The 17,011-nt window shown below is 48.2% G+C and overlaps 1 protein-coding gene across 1 annotated transcript in view; it reads right to left on the bottom strand.

Moving 5' to 3' along the window:
- Positions 1-40: 40 nt before the first annotated feature.
- Positions 41-17,011, bottom strand: part of LCT (lactase) — a 47,279-nt gene continuing 30,308 nt past the window's right edge. Inside the window, exons 10-18 of the mRNA XM_057747109.1 lie at positions 16,694-16,962; positions 13,340-13,630; positions 10,142-10,340; positions 8,279-8,481; positions 6,363-6,472; positions 4,068-4,202; positions 2,329-2,552; positions 1,233-1,460; positions 41-261 (exon numbers count right to left, since the gene is read on the bottom strand). Coding sequence (XP_057603092.1) covers positions 41-261; positions 1,233-1,460; positions 2,329-2,552; positions 4,068-4,202; positions 6,363-6,472; positions 8,279-8,481; positions 10,142-10,340; positions 13,340-13,630; positions 16,694-16,962 — 1,880 coding nt within the window. The remainder of the gene's footprint in view (positions 262-1,232; positions 1,461-2,328; positions 2,553-4,067; positions 4,203-6,362; positions 6,473-8,278; positions 8,482-10,141; positions 10,341-13,339; positions 13,631-16,693; positions 16,963-17,011) is intronic.

The raw sequence follows: 17,011 nt of genomic DNA on the forward strand, positions 1-17,011 counted from the left end.
CTAGGCCTATTTAGCAGAACTGGAGGAAGTGGTAACTTGGTCAGAATGAAGAACTGCGGCTCAATTCCTGTTCACCTGGTTGTGTTTGCTTTTGCTTGGAGTGCTTACAGTACTTGTAGGACAGAAATGCCACACCACAGACTCCAAGAAGCATTAGAGCAAAGAGTACATACAGTGCTCTCTGGGCCTCTGTCGTACCCAGCCTGAGCCCCAGGAACTGAACATCCTCCTCTCTCACGGGGCTGGCGGTGGGCTCAGCATCTAGGAGAGGACAACAAAAGCAGTGTGTGCACCAGTACAGATGGAGTTATCAGATCTGTGTTAACCTAGATTAAGCCCACGCCAGAGCCTTGCAGTAGAGAAGCCACCCAGGTGTCCAGGGTGAGCACGTTGCTGAGGTGACGGTGTGCCTGCTTTTCACTGCGTTCTGAGCCTCTGAATGAAGTCACATAGTTTTAGTTTTTAAGCATCTCTTTCAGTGATTACGTTATAATCTATACTAGATAATTGTTTCTTATTTGTATAGTAATTTATACTTTAGTCATTTTGCAAATATTGGGCACCTTACATTGTGCCAGGCACCGTGTTTACAGTCACTGTGTTTGATCCATGCATCAGCCCAGCATTTGCCTAGTTTTTGCCTAAGGTTAGCAGTAGGGCTGGGACAAGAATCTAGACCTGGGCTTCCCTGGTGGCGCAGTGGTTAAGAATCCACCTGCCAATGCAGGGGACGCGGGTTCGAGCCCTGGGCCAGGAAGATCCCACATGCCGTGGAGCAGTGAAGCCCATGTGCCACAACTACTGAGCCTGTGCTCTAGAGCCCACGAACCACAACTACTGAAGCCTGTACACCTAGAGCCCATGCTCCACAAAAGAAGCCACTGCAATGAGAAGCCCATGCACTGCAATGAAGAGTAGTCCCCGCTCACCACAACTAGAGAAAGCCTGTGCACAGCAACGAAGACCCAATGCAGCCAATAAATTAAAAAAAAAAAATCTAGACCTGCTGTTCCCAGGCCAGGGCCTAGTTTCTAGATGTAACTTTAACCCTAAGTTCCTTTGTTCCATTCTAAGAATGTCTGGAGCATTCAAAGAAAAGAAACATTGGTTGAATGAATGAAGGGGGGTATGGAGAGGCAGAGCGGGGGTAATAAACTAGAAGAAGACAGACTGAAAAAGGGCCCCTCGCCCTTTTCCCTCTGGCTTTCGTCCCTCCCAGAGCCCCATCTCACCTTCTTGCTGCAGACAAGGGTGTGGCCCTGCAGCAGGGTCAGGGAAGCCGTTGCACCGGATTATGGAGGCATAGAACGCGGCTGACGCTTTGGGGATCCTTGGCAGAGACGTGTCGGTATAGTTCACAAAATGCACACCGAACTTCTCTGCGAAGCCGGTGGCCCACTCAAAGTTGTCCATCAGAGTCCAAACCGTGTATCCTCGAAGGTCCACCTCATCCTGCACGGCTGCCCAAAGACAGAGGCCCCGGCATGAGCTTCCCTGGTCCTCTAAGACGCCTTTCCACCAGGCCTGCTGAGGCCATGCCTGCCCTCAGCTCTCCCACTCTCCCCACTTGCAGGTCAAGGTGAGCTTTTTTCAGCTTTTCAGGAGGACTCGAATTTAATGATTCCATGTAGGAATTGTTAGCTGGTCCTCCATGGGTGTTGCTGCAGAGCCATCTGTGTTTTTCTAGAAAGGCTCAGTCCCAAATGGGAGTCAGGAACATGGGTAGACTGAATTAATCCTACTGGGTCACCTATAATCCTCCGTGTCTTCACATCTTGGGATATCGGTTTTGGACAGAGCCTTAGAGTGTTAATGTTCTTTCCTGTAGAAAAGTGGTCCTTGGAAAATATTTTATCAGGAATAAGATTTTCTAATCATTTCTTTTTGCTGCTGCAGTACTCATTTTACTCAGCATTACTTACCATTTCTGTGTCATAGTGCCATCCTAAGTTGTTCTGCTGAGCTAAGGGTCTGAAACTTTTGCTTGGGAACAAAAGATCACAGAAACAACCCCTCCAGCCCACTCCACTCCTCAGGAGGGCACTGCTGTTCAGGGACGTGGACACCAGAGGATAAAGCAGAGCAAACGACAGGCCAGGAACTCAGGTCTGGCTGTTATCAGGCAACTGGGTTTGCTTGCTGAGCTTATATCTAGGGAGGAAAAATCTTAGCGTGCAGCCCCAAAGAAAGGCTTAAACCCAAAAGGATCTAGAAGCCTCGTCTTTCTCATCTGGGACTCGTGGATGCAGTACTACCCTGACTGCAGACATTAGCAGATGTTTCCAACAGTGAAAGGTGCATGTGGAGGAAGGGGTGGGCCTGTCATACCTTTGAGCGCCTCGTTGATGTAACTGCGGAGGTAGTAGATCCTTGCAGTGTCATTGAGGTCTGATTCTTCCCGTTGGGACACTCCATTCTCTGTTACGTAGATTGGGGGGTTGTTGTACTCCTCCTTTAACCAGTTCAGGATCCTCCTGAAGCCAAAAGGTGTCATCTTCAGCCAGAAGGAGCCGGAGTCTGGCCAAGAGCGATCTGTGATGGAGGCAACTCCCCTGCAAGTTCAAACACTAAGGATTAGGTCTTGATTTGTAAATCCCAAGAAGCCCTCTGCATGAAACATAAAACAGGATTTACACTAGGAAAAAAAACTTATATTTTTGTCTAGACTTGAGAGTCATAGCTAAACCCAGAAGAGTTAAATTGCCTCAAATTCTCCTCTTTTCACTAGCTGTAGTGGCATCGGTCAATGCTGGTGTAACTTTGGACAGGCCACCTAAGCTCTCTGTTCTAGCTTTCCACCTGGAGAGAGGAATGGTCTTACTCCTGGACGTAACCCTCCATGGCTCTGTTAACAGGCCACATCTCACACTAGATGTGAAAGGGCTTTAGGTTTCCCTTACTGCCATCTCCCATGGGCTGCAAGTGCTGTGTCTTCAGAGAACAGGCTCCCTTAAGTCACCTATATGTGGTCAACGTGACATGCAGGCCACAGGTACAGCCACAGACACCAATATTTGGTCCCCCATTTGTATGATGATGGGGTAGATATGCTGGGACCTGCCTCAAGTGCCTAAGACCCTGCCTCTCTCTCCAGTAATAGACAAGGAGAGGGCATCAGGTTGTGCCAAAGGGAGCGCCACCGGGGGAGATAAGCTCCTGCATTTCACATAGGGACCAGTCGTTTAGCTAGCTCATAATGCCCAAATCCTTCAGGGAAAAAACTGTAGTTTTATCAGTGGCTGGATTTATCTTGTTCAGCTGAACTGAATGTGGGGCTTTTCATAAGCCTGAGCACTGGTGCCTGAGGAGACAGTCCCAGGACCGATGAGGTAGCAAGAGTCGAGTGGGTGCTTGACCAGGGACCAGCAGGGGAGCCTTCTCAGCCCCGCTCAGCAAGCCTGACTCGGGTGGTGGCTGGATGCAGTGGGGATGTCAGCGCTTGTTTCCAAAGAAAACCTGGACAGATTTCACAGCTACTGACATGGGAGGATGCTTGTCAGAAAAGGAGCAGAACAGTGTGCATGCATATAATCTTGGCTTTTGTCATAAATAAACGTATTTCTGTATAAACTAATACAAATACGTATGTAGAGAGAGCTAGTATACTCCCCCCCACACACACACACTTGTGAAATGACACACAGGAATTCCCTGTTCTTGCTTTCCAATGTTTCTATTGTGAACATACATAATTTGAAATACAGAAGTAATAATTTAACCTTTACCATCAAAAGGAAAAAAGAAACTTGTTATTTTGACTGAAATACATGTAATAAGTGAAACAAATCTGACGAAAAAAGAAAACCAAAAGAAAAAAAATTTTTTTGATGTTTTTAAAAACTCTTAAGCCTGTCTGCTTTAATGGAAAGCATCTTGGAAATCCCAGTCTGTATTACTGTTTGACTGACAGAGGTTTTATTAGGTATCTCAGGAGATGGGGCTCATCTTGAAAACCCCAAGATACATGGCATCAGGAGGCAGTTTCAGAGGCTGCACAGGCCTCTAAGTAAGAGGAGAGGGGCACTTTGCTGTCTTTTCCAAAGTTTGTTCCAGGCACCCTTCCTTACCTGTCTGCATCAAAGGAAGAGATCCAAGAGGCATAGTTGAGATCGTAGGCCAGGACAGTGGTGTAGTGATTGAACCCAAAAAAGTCATAGGTGCCGTTGATCCTTCTCTTCTCACTCTCTGTGAACTCAGGGAGCCTGGATGGAAGGGATCGTTAAGGGTGTGGGGCTTTGGGAAGAGAACATATACCGGGGTGGGGTCGGTGGAGGGCTCTAAACTCAGGTACCTGGAACTGACTATGGGCAGCTGGCCAGGAGCAAGGAGAGGCTCTCCCAGCTGTTGCTGAAAGCACCCGAGCCTCTTACCAGACCACAAGCCTTGCCTCCTTCTGTTGTTACAAGACCCTGTCTCCCTGTTGGAAGTTTTTACTGTGGTTTGTTTAGGCGTGCTTTTCTCCAAAGTGTATGCTTATAAAGTCTACCCTGTTTACAAATTGAATTGATTGAACTTTTGAGATTTGGAGTTTCCTGCTCACATGATTTCACTACACTTTCTTTAAACATCTGGTGAAACATTTTCCATGTATTTTTTTTTAATTGAAAAAAACTCTGCTCTACAGCAAAGTGACTCAGTTATATACACATGTACATTCTTTCCATGTATTCTTAATGTGACTTTTCTGTACAATTTGATTAACATGTACTTGTGTGCAACACTTACAACTTCCTCTCAGCCAAATCCTGACTACATGCTGCAAGTTTAGGGTGGCCTAGAAAATGCCCTGCTTAGGTGCCTGACACTTGATCTTGACCTTTCTGCTACCCTAAACCTGGGGAAGAACCTCCCCGCCCTGGGGTTTCTGAAGTACTAGGGCAAAACCAAGCCCCTGCCCCCACACCTTTTACGTCCCTGCTCAGGAGTCAGCAGGGGCTCCTCAGGTCCTGTGGCATCAAGGCTGAGCCCTGTGCCCGGCGTCCAGGCCCTGCACTGTGTGGCCTTGGCCCTCCCACCGCTGCTGGGCCAGTCCTCCCCAGTTCCCGTTGCAGGTGCCCCACTCATTCATTTCTACCTGTGGCAGGTGCTCACACCCTCCCCCTTGGGCAGAAGGCCCTCTGCTCTCTCAAATGCTGTTCATTGTCAAGGCCCAGCTCAGCTGATATCCTGTCTCGTCTGTGAAGTCTCCTGGGTCTACCCAGCCCGCCCTGATCTCATCAGAGTTTCCCTTGCATGAAGAAATTGGGGAATAGAATTCGTTGGAGTGATGAAGGTCACTGTCTTCCCAGATGGTGTGTCAGCACTTGAGGAGCCATACTTGGAACCCCCTCTTTGTATGGACCCTGCTGGACTTTGCCTTGGCCTCAGTACACAGTAGGTGCTTTGTAAGGTTATATCGATGGACTGGAGCACTCGCTGGTTGGAGACCGGGGTTGACAGATCAGACCTTTTGGCTCAGCAGCGCTTGCCCTAATGAGGCCAGCACATGTGTGCATTGTAAGAGTGAGGGTGGGTTATTTCATCCTCACAGCTGGGCTGTATAAGACTCAAAGGCTGTGTTAGGAATGCTTGCCTTTTGAATTTTATCCTCCCCTTATGGTCACATGAGCTACCTTGGCGCTCTGTTGTTCCCAGAAGGCCAGGGCACTGTGTCCCCTTCCCCACACTACACCTCTAATCCCAGCTGGATGACTCAAACCGACCATGGGCCCTGCAGTCAAGACTGCCTGCTTTCAGATTCCAGCTCTATCACTGAACTGCTGGGCGATCTTGCTGTAATCTTTGTGCTTCAGCTTACTCATCTTTAAATAGCAATAAAAGTGCCAGTAGAAGATGGGGAAATGTTAGGTGTTGCTGATGTTGCTATTACTTCCTTGACAGGAAGTAGGACTGCTTTGGTGCAAACCATTGCCACCTACTGGCCAAAGGACAAAAAGCACTTGGATGGACAAAGAGTCACCCATTGCTACCCACATTCACTCCTAAGGTGATGAAATAGGATAGGACGAGCTGGGGAATTTGCTTTTGGAGTGAGGGAGTGGGTTGCTAAGGAATAGGTCCCCTGCAGATGGATTTCCTGGCTATTCTGAAGAATAGTGATAATAATAAGAGCAATACTTTTTGTCTCAGTCGCCTGTCACAGCCATGCCAGGTCTTGGGCTAAGAGCTTCACATACACACTCATGTGTAATCTTCCCAGCGAGCAAGGGAGCTTAGATAGTAACTTGCCTGAGAGACGCCTCTCTGACCCCCGTGGCCACGCTCCCAGCACTGTGCCGTCCACTTAGGAGCCTCAGTTGGGCACCACAGACCAGACTTCCCCCTGACCCTGTCATGGCTGAGTGCATGGCACCGGGACCTACCGAGACTTGTTGAGGCCTGCCGCCAAGCTCCTGTCATGGATCCGTGTCTTCATCACCTCGGGGTAATCCCCATTCTTGAAAATTGGATGTGCGAACCAGCCTCCCATGAACTGCGGGTGTGGTTGGGGGGACAGCGTGGCATCAACAGGCGGGCCCACAGGAGACAGCAGCCTCCCTGCTCAGGAGTCACTGACCCCAGGGCCCCTTCTCCCCAGCCCAGTCTTAAATGTGCATCTCTCCCGTGGTCGCTCCCATGTTGCAGCTCAGATGCCCACAGGTCTTGTCACCCTGCTGGGAGCTCACTGTGGGCAGGGTCGTGTTCGCACCCACTGCAGCGTGAGGGATGTGAACTGAATTGAGCATGGGCCCTGGGCTGGATAGATGCTGCCTGGCTGCCCTTAGAGAGGGAGAAACCCCAAGCCTCCAGTTCCTGATTCCTCTCTTACCACAGAGCAGGTTCTTCCCCATCCTCGTGCTTAAGGACTCACCAGAACCTTTTAAGGAGGGCGGAGGTGCAAGGCTCTCCTGGTTGCCCAGGCAAAGGATGATGCTTCATGGGCTTTGGATTTGCCACCCTGAAGTGGGCAACTTTTCAGTCTGTTTTCTTGAATGAGCTCCAGGCCACCCGTATCCTTAGAGGGTACACGTGGCACCCAAGTGCTAAGATGCTGTGGGGCCTGAAAGGCTTCTGTCTCCACAGCCTCCCCTCACCTGCTGGCTGCTGCCTGAACTGTGGGGTGAAGACAGCCTTCCGTTCTCAGTCAGAGATGAGGCTTGGAACATACTCACTCTGGTGAAAGAAGCTTCAGTTCACTCTGAGGTGAGAAATTGTTTCAATGGAAGCTGATGCGTGCACATCAGTCCTGAGCTACGGGATCACAGTTCACAGACAGGCTGTGGTAAGAAGACTGCAGCCTAACATTTCCTGAGGTTTGTTTTAGGTTTCAGGAAACAAATTATTGCTCTAATTCACCAGTTCTGTGAGTCTAAAATGAGGGAATGAATTTTGTTCCCAGGCTTTCCCCTCAGCTGGCTAGCAAATAGAACATTAAGTTCCTGTTTGCACTTTTTAATTTGACCACGTTTGTCGAGTTCGTTTGTGAAGAATTTGGCAAACCAAGGTCGTTGGTGTCCTTTCAGAAATGTCACAGTCTATGGGCTCCTCAGAAGCAAAAGTGGGGAGCAGTCTGGAGAGAGATACGCTTGCCTTTATTTCCTGATGCTGAGGCATGGGAGAGGGTGCCTTCAAACCTCTTCAGAGACAGTAGCAAAAAACTGTGGCCTGAAGAGCGCCGTTCTTCTCTCCCCTTTCAGAGGCCCAGACTGAACTAAGGGTGGGCCATGTTGGCACCTGCTTACTTGTGTCTCCACCTCCTAGGAGCAAAATTCCATGACCAAAAGATGCATGTCCTTATGTTAAACTCATGGAATTGGAAAATTAGGGGTGCTAACGAGTTTCACAGAATCTAAAACCCCCAACTTAAGGAATGCTTAGGCAGAGTAAGTAAAATCAGATGGTGACACCTAGAAGCGAAATGTGACTTTGCAGCCCAGTTCTATTAGCTACTATAGTCAAACCACAGATTGAAGAGGTAGAGTTTCTTTCTATTATTTAGCTTCAAGCCAGTGCTGCATCCAGCAAGAGCTATATGTATAAATGATTTTTTTAAGACTTAAAACTCCAAAGAACTTTCATCACAGCAAACCTGTGAGGTAGCTAGGTCACCTCCATTTCAAAGATGAGAAAACTACAGTACAAAAAGATTAGATGATTTTCCCAAGTGCACAAAATAAGGTAATAGCAACACAGGGCCTAGATCCTAAATCTTTGTTTTGCAATGTAATTCTATTTCTATTAGATCATGACAGGAGGGAAAAGAGCAGGAGTTAAAACAATGCCCAGAGGAAAAACAGACCTGAACGTATCTCCTGGCTGCCTCCACATCCTCCTGGTTGGAGGGGTTTCTAGGCTCAGCCCAGTCACTGCTGATGGTGATGGAAATCACGCCACCTTGACGGGCACGGTACACATCGTTGTACAGATGCCAGGCCTCAGCATGAGCCTTTATTAGGTTATGGCCAGCAATGTAGGGACCAGTGCCAGGCCTAGAGGAGATTCCTAGAAACAGACACATAGATGTCACTGAAGAATAAATGTGGTCAAGAATATCACTATTCTGCCTATAGATGGCCTCTTTGTGTTGGGGGAAAAGACTGCAGATTTTGGCTTGAGGAAGAATGGAATTCAAATCCTGGAATTCCACTTCTTACTAGTTGGCCATGTAACTTTGGGTGAGTAATTCAGTTTTTCAGTTCCTTCCTCTGCACAATGAGCAATAGAGAGTTCTTATGAGAAGGAAATGAAACCATGTGTGCAGAGTACCCAGAAGCACTGTGAAGAGAAGGCGCTTGATAGATGTTGGTTTCTGTATCCCTCGCCCAAAGAGTGGCTCATAGGTCTCAGGCAAAGTACGCAGAAGAGTGTGTGCCTCAGGAGGTAACGTCCTGGCAGTCTTCGGGGACCCACAGTGAAAGTAAGAGTTGGAGAGTATAGCTGATGGAAGCAGCTGAGATTCCTTGAGAGCAAAGGTTGTGAGACAGGCTGCCTCTCATGTGTTGAAGGAACGATGAACCAAAGTATCAACCAAGGACCAATGAGAGATACATCTGGTAACACGTTGAAGCAGATCTCTCCATGGCTCTTTCCAGCTTTTACATGTAACCCCAAGGAATCCCATAAATGAACACAAATTTACGCTCTAAGGCTCAGAACTCGAGAAAAGGAAAATGGGAGGGTTCTCAAGGGACAAGGACAGGTCTACAATTCCTTATTCAAAACTGAGGAGGGGATATCCCTGGTGGCGCAGTGGTTAAGAATCCACCTGCCAATGCAGGGGACATGGGTTCAATCCCTGGTCCGGGAAGATCCCATATGCCGCGGAGCAGCTAAACCCATGTGCCACAGCTACTGAGCCCATGCGCTGTAACTACTGAAGCCTGCGTGCCTAGAGCCCATGCTCCGCAACACTAGAGAAAGCCCACGCACAGCAACGAAGACCCAATGCAGCCAAAAATAAATAAATACATGAAATCAAAGATATATTTAAAAAGTTATTAAAAAAAAAAAAAACCTCTTAGGAGCACAGCATTGTAAATCAGCTATACTTCAATTAAAAAAAAAATACCCAGAATTTGATGTATTTTGGAATTAAAAGGTTTCCGTGTCTTACTAGGGTAGTAAGATGCATATAACATAGCTACATATGATCCTGGCAGGGCCCAGGACAGCTCTTCATGATTAAAGACACTAACATGTCTGCTGCAGAACTTTTGAATGTTCACTCTAAGAGGGATATCACCTCATATTGGTTCAAGTCAGGTTAAACCCACTCTGGCCAAATCAAATATTAGAAACTTTCACATTTTGGGAGTCGCAAAAAAACACTGGATTTGTACAATCTGGTGTACCGTCCTCTCCTGTATCGATGAGTCCACACCCTTGATCTCAGGGAGCTTCCTATCAGAAGCAGATCAGCTGCACAGAGAGGGCAGTGGAGCCTTTTGGAGGTGTTGAGATACGAAGCTCATGTTCAGCAGGAGTGGTGTCAGGACGGGGAAGCTCTGCTGCCTGTCAGGCAGCCCTGAGCAGGAGGCAGGGATTCTGAGGCACTGCCTTGCGGCTTTCGTGGCCTCCTCCAGGGCCACCTGGATTGCATGTCTTTGTGGTGCTGAGAGCGCCACGCTCCAAAGAGCTGACGAGTGAGGTCTGGGACCTTTACCTGGAGCTGCTGTCCCATAGCCGTAGCCTTGGTAAGCAATGACAAAGGGCTCGTTCAGTGTGATCCAGAACTTCACCTTGTCCCCCAGCCTCTGGAAGAGCACATCTGCATACTCCTTAAACCGCTGTACAGTTGTCTCATTCTCCCAGCCTCCGACATCCTGGAGTGCCTGAGGGAGGTCCCAGTGGTAAATGGTCACCTGTGAAAAAGCGAGATCAGCATTTCCATCAACCTGCTTTTCATGGCAAGCCACCGATGCTGTATGCACCAGCATAAATGTCTACTGCTAAAGCTGAGGGTGAATGATGACACAAAAAGCCTCAAAGGTTCTTTGGAGGGGAGGGTAGGACAGCAGTGTTGAAGCGTAAGAAATTCATACATCTGGATCAGAGAAGCTTGGATTTGAGTCTCAGCTCTGCCACCTACCAGCTGTGTGATCCTGGGCTCAGGCACTAAGACCTCCATGTCCCGGAATCATCGAATCATCGTGAGGCTTAAATCACGTGACAGAGGACGTGAAAAGTGGCCGACATCCTGCCAGCTCTTCGGCAAATGTTGGCTGCGGTTGTAGTCAAGGATCAGAAATGCTAGCGTTTCAGAACCTCCAGGATAGAGTGCACTGAGTCTGAGGCTCTGAGGATTTCAGGGGGATGGAGGCATTTTGCTTGTAAAGGGGCTTCCCCAAGGACATCTGATGTGTCTGGAGGTTCCTCCTGAGGACCTGGGAACCCTTTGCTGGAGAGGGGCCCCTCTGGCCACATCCACGTGGTGGCCTTTCCTCTCTCTGGGTCTTCCCTTGATGCTCCTGACACACCCCATCTTGGCCATGCCAGGGTCTCCACTGGGCTGCCAACCGTCTTCAGCTCAGACCCAGTCTCTCCCTTAGCCTGAAATGCCCTTCCCCTGCTGCCCACCCACCTGAAATCTCCTCTTTCTTCAAGACCCACACATGAAGCTTTTTCTGGCCACAGGACTTTTCTGTGGTGTCTCAATGCCCTTAAGAACTACAGGGAATTCCGTGGCAGTCCAGTGGTTAGGACCCCACATTCTCACTGCCAAGGGCCCGGGTTTAATCCCTGGTAGGGGAACTAAGATCCTACATGCCACATGGTATGGCCAAAAATAAATAAATAAAAATTTAAAATCAATTAAAAAAAAATAAGAACTAGAAAATCATTTAGGGATTTCCCTGGTGGTACAGTGGTTAAGAATCTGCCTGCCAGTGCAGGGGACACGGGTTTGATCCCTGGTCCGGGAAGATCCCACATGCTGCGGAGCAACTAAGCCCGTGCACCACAACTACTGGGCCTACACTCTAGAGCCTGTGAGCCACAACTACTGAAGCCGTCGTGCCTAGAACCCATGCTCTGCAACAAGAGAAGCCACTGCACTGAGAAGCCTGCACACCATAACGTAGAGTAGCCCCCACTCACAACTAGAGAAAGCCTGCATGCAGCAACGAGAGCCCAATGCAGCCAAAATAAATAAATAAATAAAATAATAAATACATCTTAAAAACACAGGAAACTCATTTAGCCCTGAGTTGTGTTCTTTTTGATGTTGTTCTGAATTGTTGTGTGGGATGAAGCTTGTTTCCCTCTAGATCTTGGGGTCGTGTAGGGCAGCCCCTGGCACTCCCCTCTCCATCACAGCCAGTACTCACGTGCACTGTAATAAACGCTGCATGGCTGATTTGTACCTGCAGTATTAGCAGTGTGAGGAGTCCAGGTAGCACTTTTATTTGTAAAAACCTCTGCTTTGGGGTGGGGATGGGGGGGTTGTAATGCAGAGATTTGCTCTGGCTGCAGGGCAGACTCTCCAGCCACTACAGCAGAGGGATACACAGAACTAGTGCCCTCCAGCCCTTTATCATAAATGGCCCAGGGGAAAAGGAAAAGTGTTCTTAGGCTCTCAAGTAAAATTTTAAAAGTTTTGGTGACAGCAAAGAAGCCCACAAGTGAGCTTCTGTATTATTATTCATAATAACCCATGGATTAAAAACACATGCACTCTTAGAGGACTGGGACAGGGAGGGTGGGGGGGGAGTTGAGGGAGGGAGGGAATACGGGGATATGTGTATAAAAACAGATGATTGAACTTGGTGTACCCCCCAAAAAATAATAATAATAAATAAATAAAATTATAAAAAACAAACAGACAAAAAAAAACACATGCACTTTTGCCGCAGCAGTTTGGCTCCTGGGACCATATCCTGCAGATGAACTTCCATCCTAGTGTAATTACGTGTCTATGGTTACTCATTGTAGTGTTGGTTATGATGGCAAGAGAGTGGAAACATCACAGGGAAGAGTGGCCATTAATAGGGAAGTGATTAGAGAAGTAAGGTACAAACAATTTCCACATAACTGAAAAAAAAAGAAAAAGACAAATGAGGAAAATATGTATGGATGTGGAAATATCTGTAAGAACTATTGTTAAATAAAAGCAAGTACCTAGAGTCTGCCATCCAGAGTGAAGTAAGTCAGAAAGAGAAAGACAAATACTGTATGCTAACTCACATATACGGAATCTAAAAATGGTACTGATGAACTCAGTGACAAGAACAAGGACGCAGATGCAGAGAATGGACTGGAGAACTCGAGGTTTGGGGAGGGGTGGGGGGTGAAGGGGAAGCTGAGACGAAGTGAGAGAGTAGCACAGACATATATATACTACCAACTGTAAAACAGATAGCCAGTGGGAAGTTGTTGTATAACAAAGGGAGTCCAACTCGAGGATGGAAGATGCCTTAGAGGACTGGGATGGGGAGGGTGGGGGGGACTCAAGGGAGGGTGGGGGGGAGTCGAGGGAGGGAGGGAATGCGGGGATATGTGTATGAAAACAGATGATTGAACTTGGAGTACCCCCCAAAAAATAATAAATTAAAAAAAAAAAGATAAAAAGTACCAAACTATACATATCATACCATTAGCAAAAAAGAGGAAAACGCATATACATACATATGTACACATGCCTACTGGTCACATACACAAAAGGACATGAGAACCCAGCAAACTTGGTCACCTGTAAGGAGGGGAGCAGATGCCTGGGGGACAGGGACAGAAGGAAAATCTTCATTGACAATTCAAAAATTAAACTGGAAAACAGCATTTTTTTTTTACACAATAAATGTTCTCTCCAGCCCATCTCGCTCCCTTGAGAGGACTTGGCCAACGCCTGGTCAGGGCCCCACCTCACCTGGGGCTGGATGTTGGCGGCCTGCAGTGCGTCGATGAGCCGCACGTAGTAGTTCAGGCCCGCTTCATTGATGTACTTGGTGGTTCCGTCAGGGAGGATGCGAGTCCAAGAGATGGAAAAGCGATAGTGGGTCACGCCCAGGTTCTGCAGGGCGACCACATCCTCGGCAATCTTGTGATAACTGTCACAGGCGACGTCTCCGATGTCATCGTTCCCAACCCTCAGCGGTGTGTGAGAAAACGTGTCCCAAATACTGAGTCCTTTGCCATCTGCTCTCCACCCACCTTCGATCTAAAGATGACAAGACATGGTCTAAGTAAGTCATGTGGTCAAGCCCTTCCCAGTCAGTGGGTGAGTCCTGAGTCAGGACATGAGTCCGCATCACCTTCTCTGCCACCCCCTGATTTCGGAACTACAGCTTCCTGTACACACTTTCTGAACATCACAGCACTGTCGCACTGCACTGCACAATTGTGCATTTGCTGACTGGCTTCTCTCCCGCAAGTCTGAGGTCTAGGTGTTGCATCTTTCACCTTGGTGGCCCAGTGTTCATTGCAGCAGTGTCTGGTGTATGGTGGGTGCTCACTAAAAGTTTGAATGAACAATTCCACGTGCCTCCACCCCAATCATGGCCAGACAAATCCTAGTGATGCCAGATGTAGAGCAGAGTTTCTAATCAGGGTGTGTATTACTGTTTCTGTGCCTCCTTTTCCTCCTCCCACCTAACCTACGGGAAACAGACCACAAGACACTGGGCAAATGCCTGCCTATGGGCTTAGGTAGTCTGAGAGGTGTGATTTCTATAATTTACTTTAAAATGCTTCAGCATAGGACTTCCTAGGTGGCGCAGTGGCAAAGAATCCGCCTGCCAATGGAGGGAACACAGGTTCGAGCCCTGCTCTGGGAAGATTCCACGTGCCATGGAGCAACTAAGCCCGTGCGCCACAACTACTGAGCCTGTGCTCTAGAGCCCATGAGCCACAACTATTGAGCCCATGTGCCACAACTACTGAAGCCCACATGCCTGGCGCCCGTGCTCCACAACAAGAGAAGCCACTACAATGAGGAGCCTGTGCACCACAATGAAGAGTAGCCCCCGCTTGCAGCAACTAGAGAAAGCCCGTGTGCAGCAATGAAGACCCAACGCAGCCAGTAAATAAATAAAATAAATAAATAAATTAAAAAAAAATGCTTCAGCATATACAGTGTGATACTCTGTGACTAGCTGTGGCTAAGGCAGTGCTGGCATTCTAACCAAAAATGGATGTCCAGGCTTGGCCTGCACAGCCCCTGTGAGAATGCGTGGGGTCAGCAGGAACGCACCCCGTGTGGTCCATCTGCGTGGAGGAGATGGCTTGGTGGTTGGGAGACTAGTTGATGCAGCGGGACTAAGCAAATGAGTGACTATGCTGAGGGTATTAGGAGCTCGAGTTCTCATCACTGGAGAAAAGAGATACAAATTTGAAAAGTGGGAAGGCCAGCATTAACCCTGTGGAGTTGGATTGGAATTGGAGGTATCTGTGTTTTTTTAACATACATAAAGATGTGGGTGGATGTAGAAATAGGTATACGTGCACATGTATGTGTGTGCATACACACATGTATTTTCTAGCTCTGTCCACTGAGAGGACACAGAAGTAATGATACCCTAGTAGCAGCGAGCACACCCGGCACCCCAGATCTTGGCTTCTAAATGCCCTTATCCAGTAAAAGGGACCAGGGCTCATTAGAGAAATGGCTGATCACAGGGCTGGGGCAGAAAAGAGACAAGATGAGCCTGGAACATCTTGTGCCAGAAAGAATTAGGAACGTGCTCAAAGAGTGATGGGCCAAATCAAAAGGACACAAGATCCAGCTAAAGGACAATCCACCTGGCAACATGTGCGCATTTAAGCATCTACATACATAATGACAGCAAAGGTATAACACACTGAAAAAAAAATAGGACTTCATGAGGCCATACTAATATCTATTGATGTATATTTCTATAGAAATAAAATGTAAGTAACTAAGTAGGAGAAAGGACAAAATTCAGCTTTTCTGTTGAATGCCACCTAATAAATATAAAAGCAGTGCTGAACGTAGAAAATCACCATTTGTCAACTATCACAGTAATAACTGATTCAGGCTTGCAGCCCATGACCTAGCCCTAGAATAAATACGTCCAGCTATAAATCTGTGGGGCAGTGGTTCTCATCCAGGGACTGTTTCGTCCCCGAGGAGACACTTAGTAATGTCTGGAGACATTTTTGGTTGTTATAACTGGGGGAGGAATCTACTGGCATCTAGTGGGCGGAGGCCAGGTTTGCTGCTTAACATCCTACAGTGCACAGGACAGGCCCACGACAAGCGATTATCCAGCCTCAAATGTCCATCAGGCCCAGCTGGAGAAACCCTGCTACAGAGGATTCTGTCTGCCTGAAGTAAGAGTAACAGGATCCTGTCTCTGAAATCTTGGTGTTTACTCAAGTGAACCTTTCATGTACAGTGTTGACCAGAGCACCAAAGAGAACCAAGAGCTGTGGTTTCCTCCAGGCCATGCAGCAGGATACACGAACAGTTTCTGTGTTTGTGTGCTTAGTTAAAATATGTCTGGATGTGGCAGGATTTGGTCTGAGGCTTCATCATACCTTGGTAGTCTGATCGTCTGGGAGTAGTAGCTACCCTCACCTTCCTCAGAAACGTTTTCAGCAGCTGTGGTCACCTAACCCCAAGGGCTGAGCAACCTAGCGTCAGGTCAGCTCAGACCAATGACCCCACCCAGGTTCCACGCTGAGGACGCAGAGCCTCCACGGCTGCATCAAGGAAAACAAAGCAGGTCCCACCCCGACTGCCTGGGTAAGCCACTCTTTGTTTTTTTCTTTTTCTTTTTTTTTTTCCTGAGGAAAAGTAAACCCTCATATTTTCTGTATTAGTGAGCTGCATTTAGCATGAATAAGGTAGAGGTATGATGTTACCAGGACATCAGAAAAAGCTCAGGCCCACGTGACAGCGATCTTGATCCAATTGTCTGCTTGGAAGAGACTGAGTGACCAGTAAGGGCGTCCAGCTGAGAGTCTTCATATTTGCACATCTTTGCCGAAGTGTTTCTGCCAGGCTCTGCCGGCTCCATCTGGCCTGCTAACACCCATCGAAGCCCAGCCCCTGTGACTGGGCTCGTCCACCTGAATTTGGGGACGTGAAGCCACCAGGCTGTCTGGGAAGAGGCCTCCCTGACTCCCCTGATGGTAGCCGTACTTCCTGCCCACAGGTCTGTGAAAATCCGCTGCTCCCGCCTGCCCTCTCCAGCCCCATCCCCAGAGCCTGGCACATAGTAGGTTTGCTGTAGATGGTGGACTGCCCTGAATTCCTCACCTGATACGAAGCGGTAGCCGCACTCCAGCTGAAGCCCTTGGGAAACTGTCCATACAGAAACTCGTCTTCCTTGGGCAGCGGCATGCCGTTGTTGGTGATGACCTCTGTGTAGTACCTGGCGGAGGCTCTTGCTGTGCGAGGCCTGCTCACGTTATCAAAATCAACATGGTACAGTCCGAACCTGACCGTGTAGCCATTCAGCCACTCAAAGTTGTCCATCAGGGTCCATGCCGCGTATCCTCGAAGGTCCACACCATCGAGCCTGTAGGCTGGGAACATTCCACAGACATCAGAGGAGAGCTTTACACCAGGAGGGAA

The sequence above is a fragment of the Hippopotamus amphibius genome, chromosome 8 (assembly GCF_030028045.1).
Source record: "Hippopotamus amphibius kiboko isolate mHipAmp2 chromosome 8, mHipAmp2.hap2, whole genome shotgun sequence".
Lineage (NCBI taxonomy): Eukaryota > Metazoa > Chordata > Mammalia > Artiodactyla > Hippopotamidae > Hippopotamus > Hippopotamus amphibius.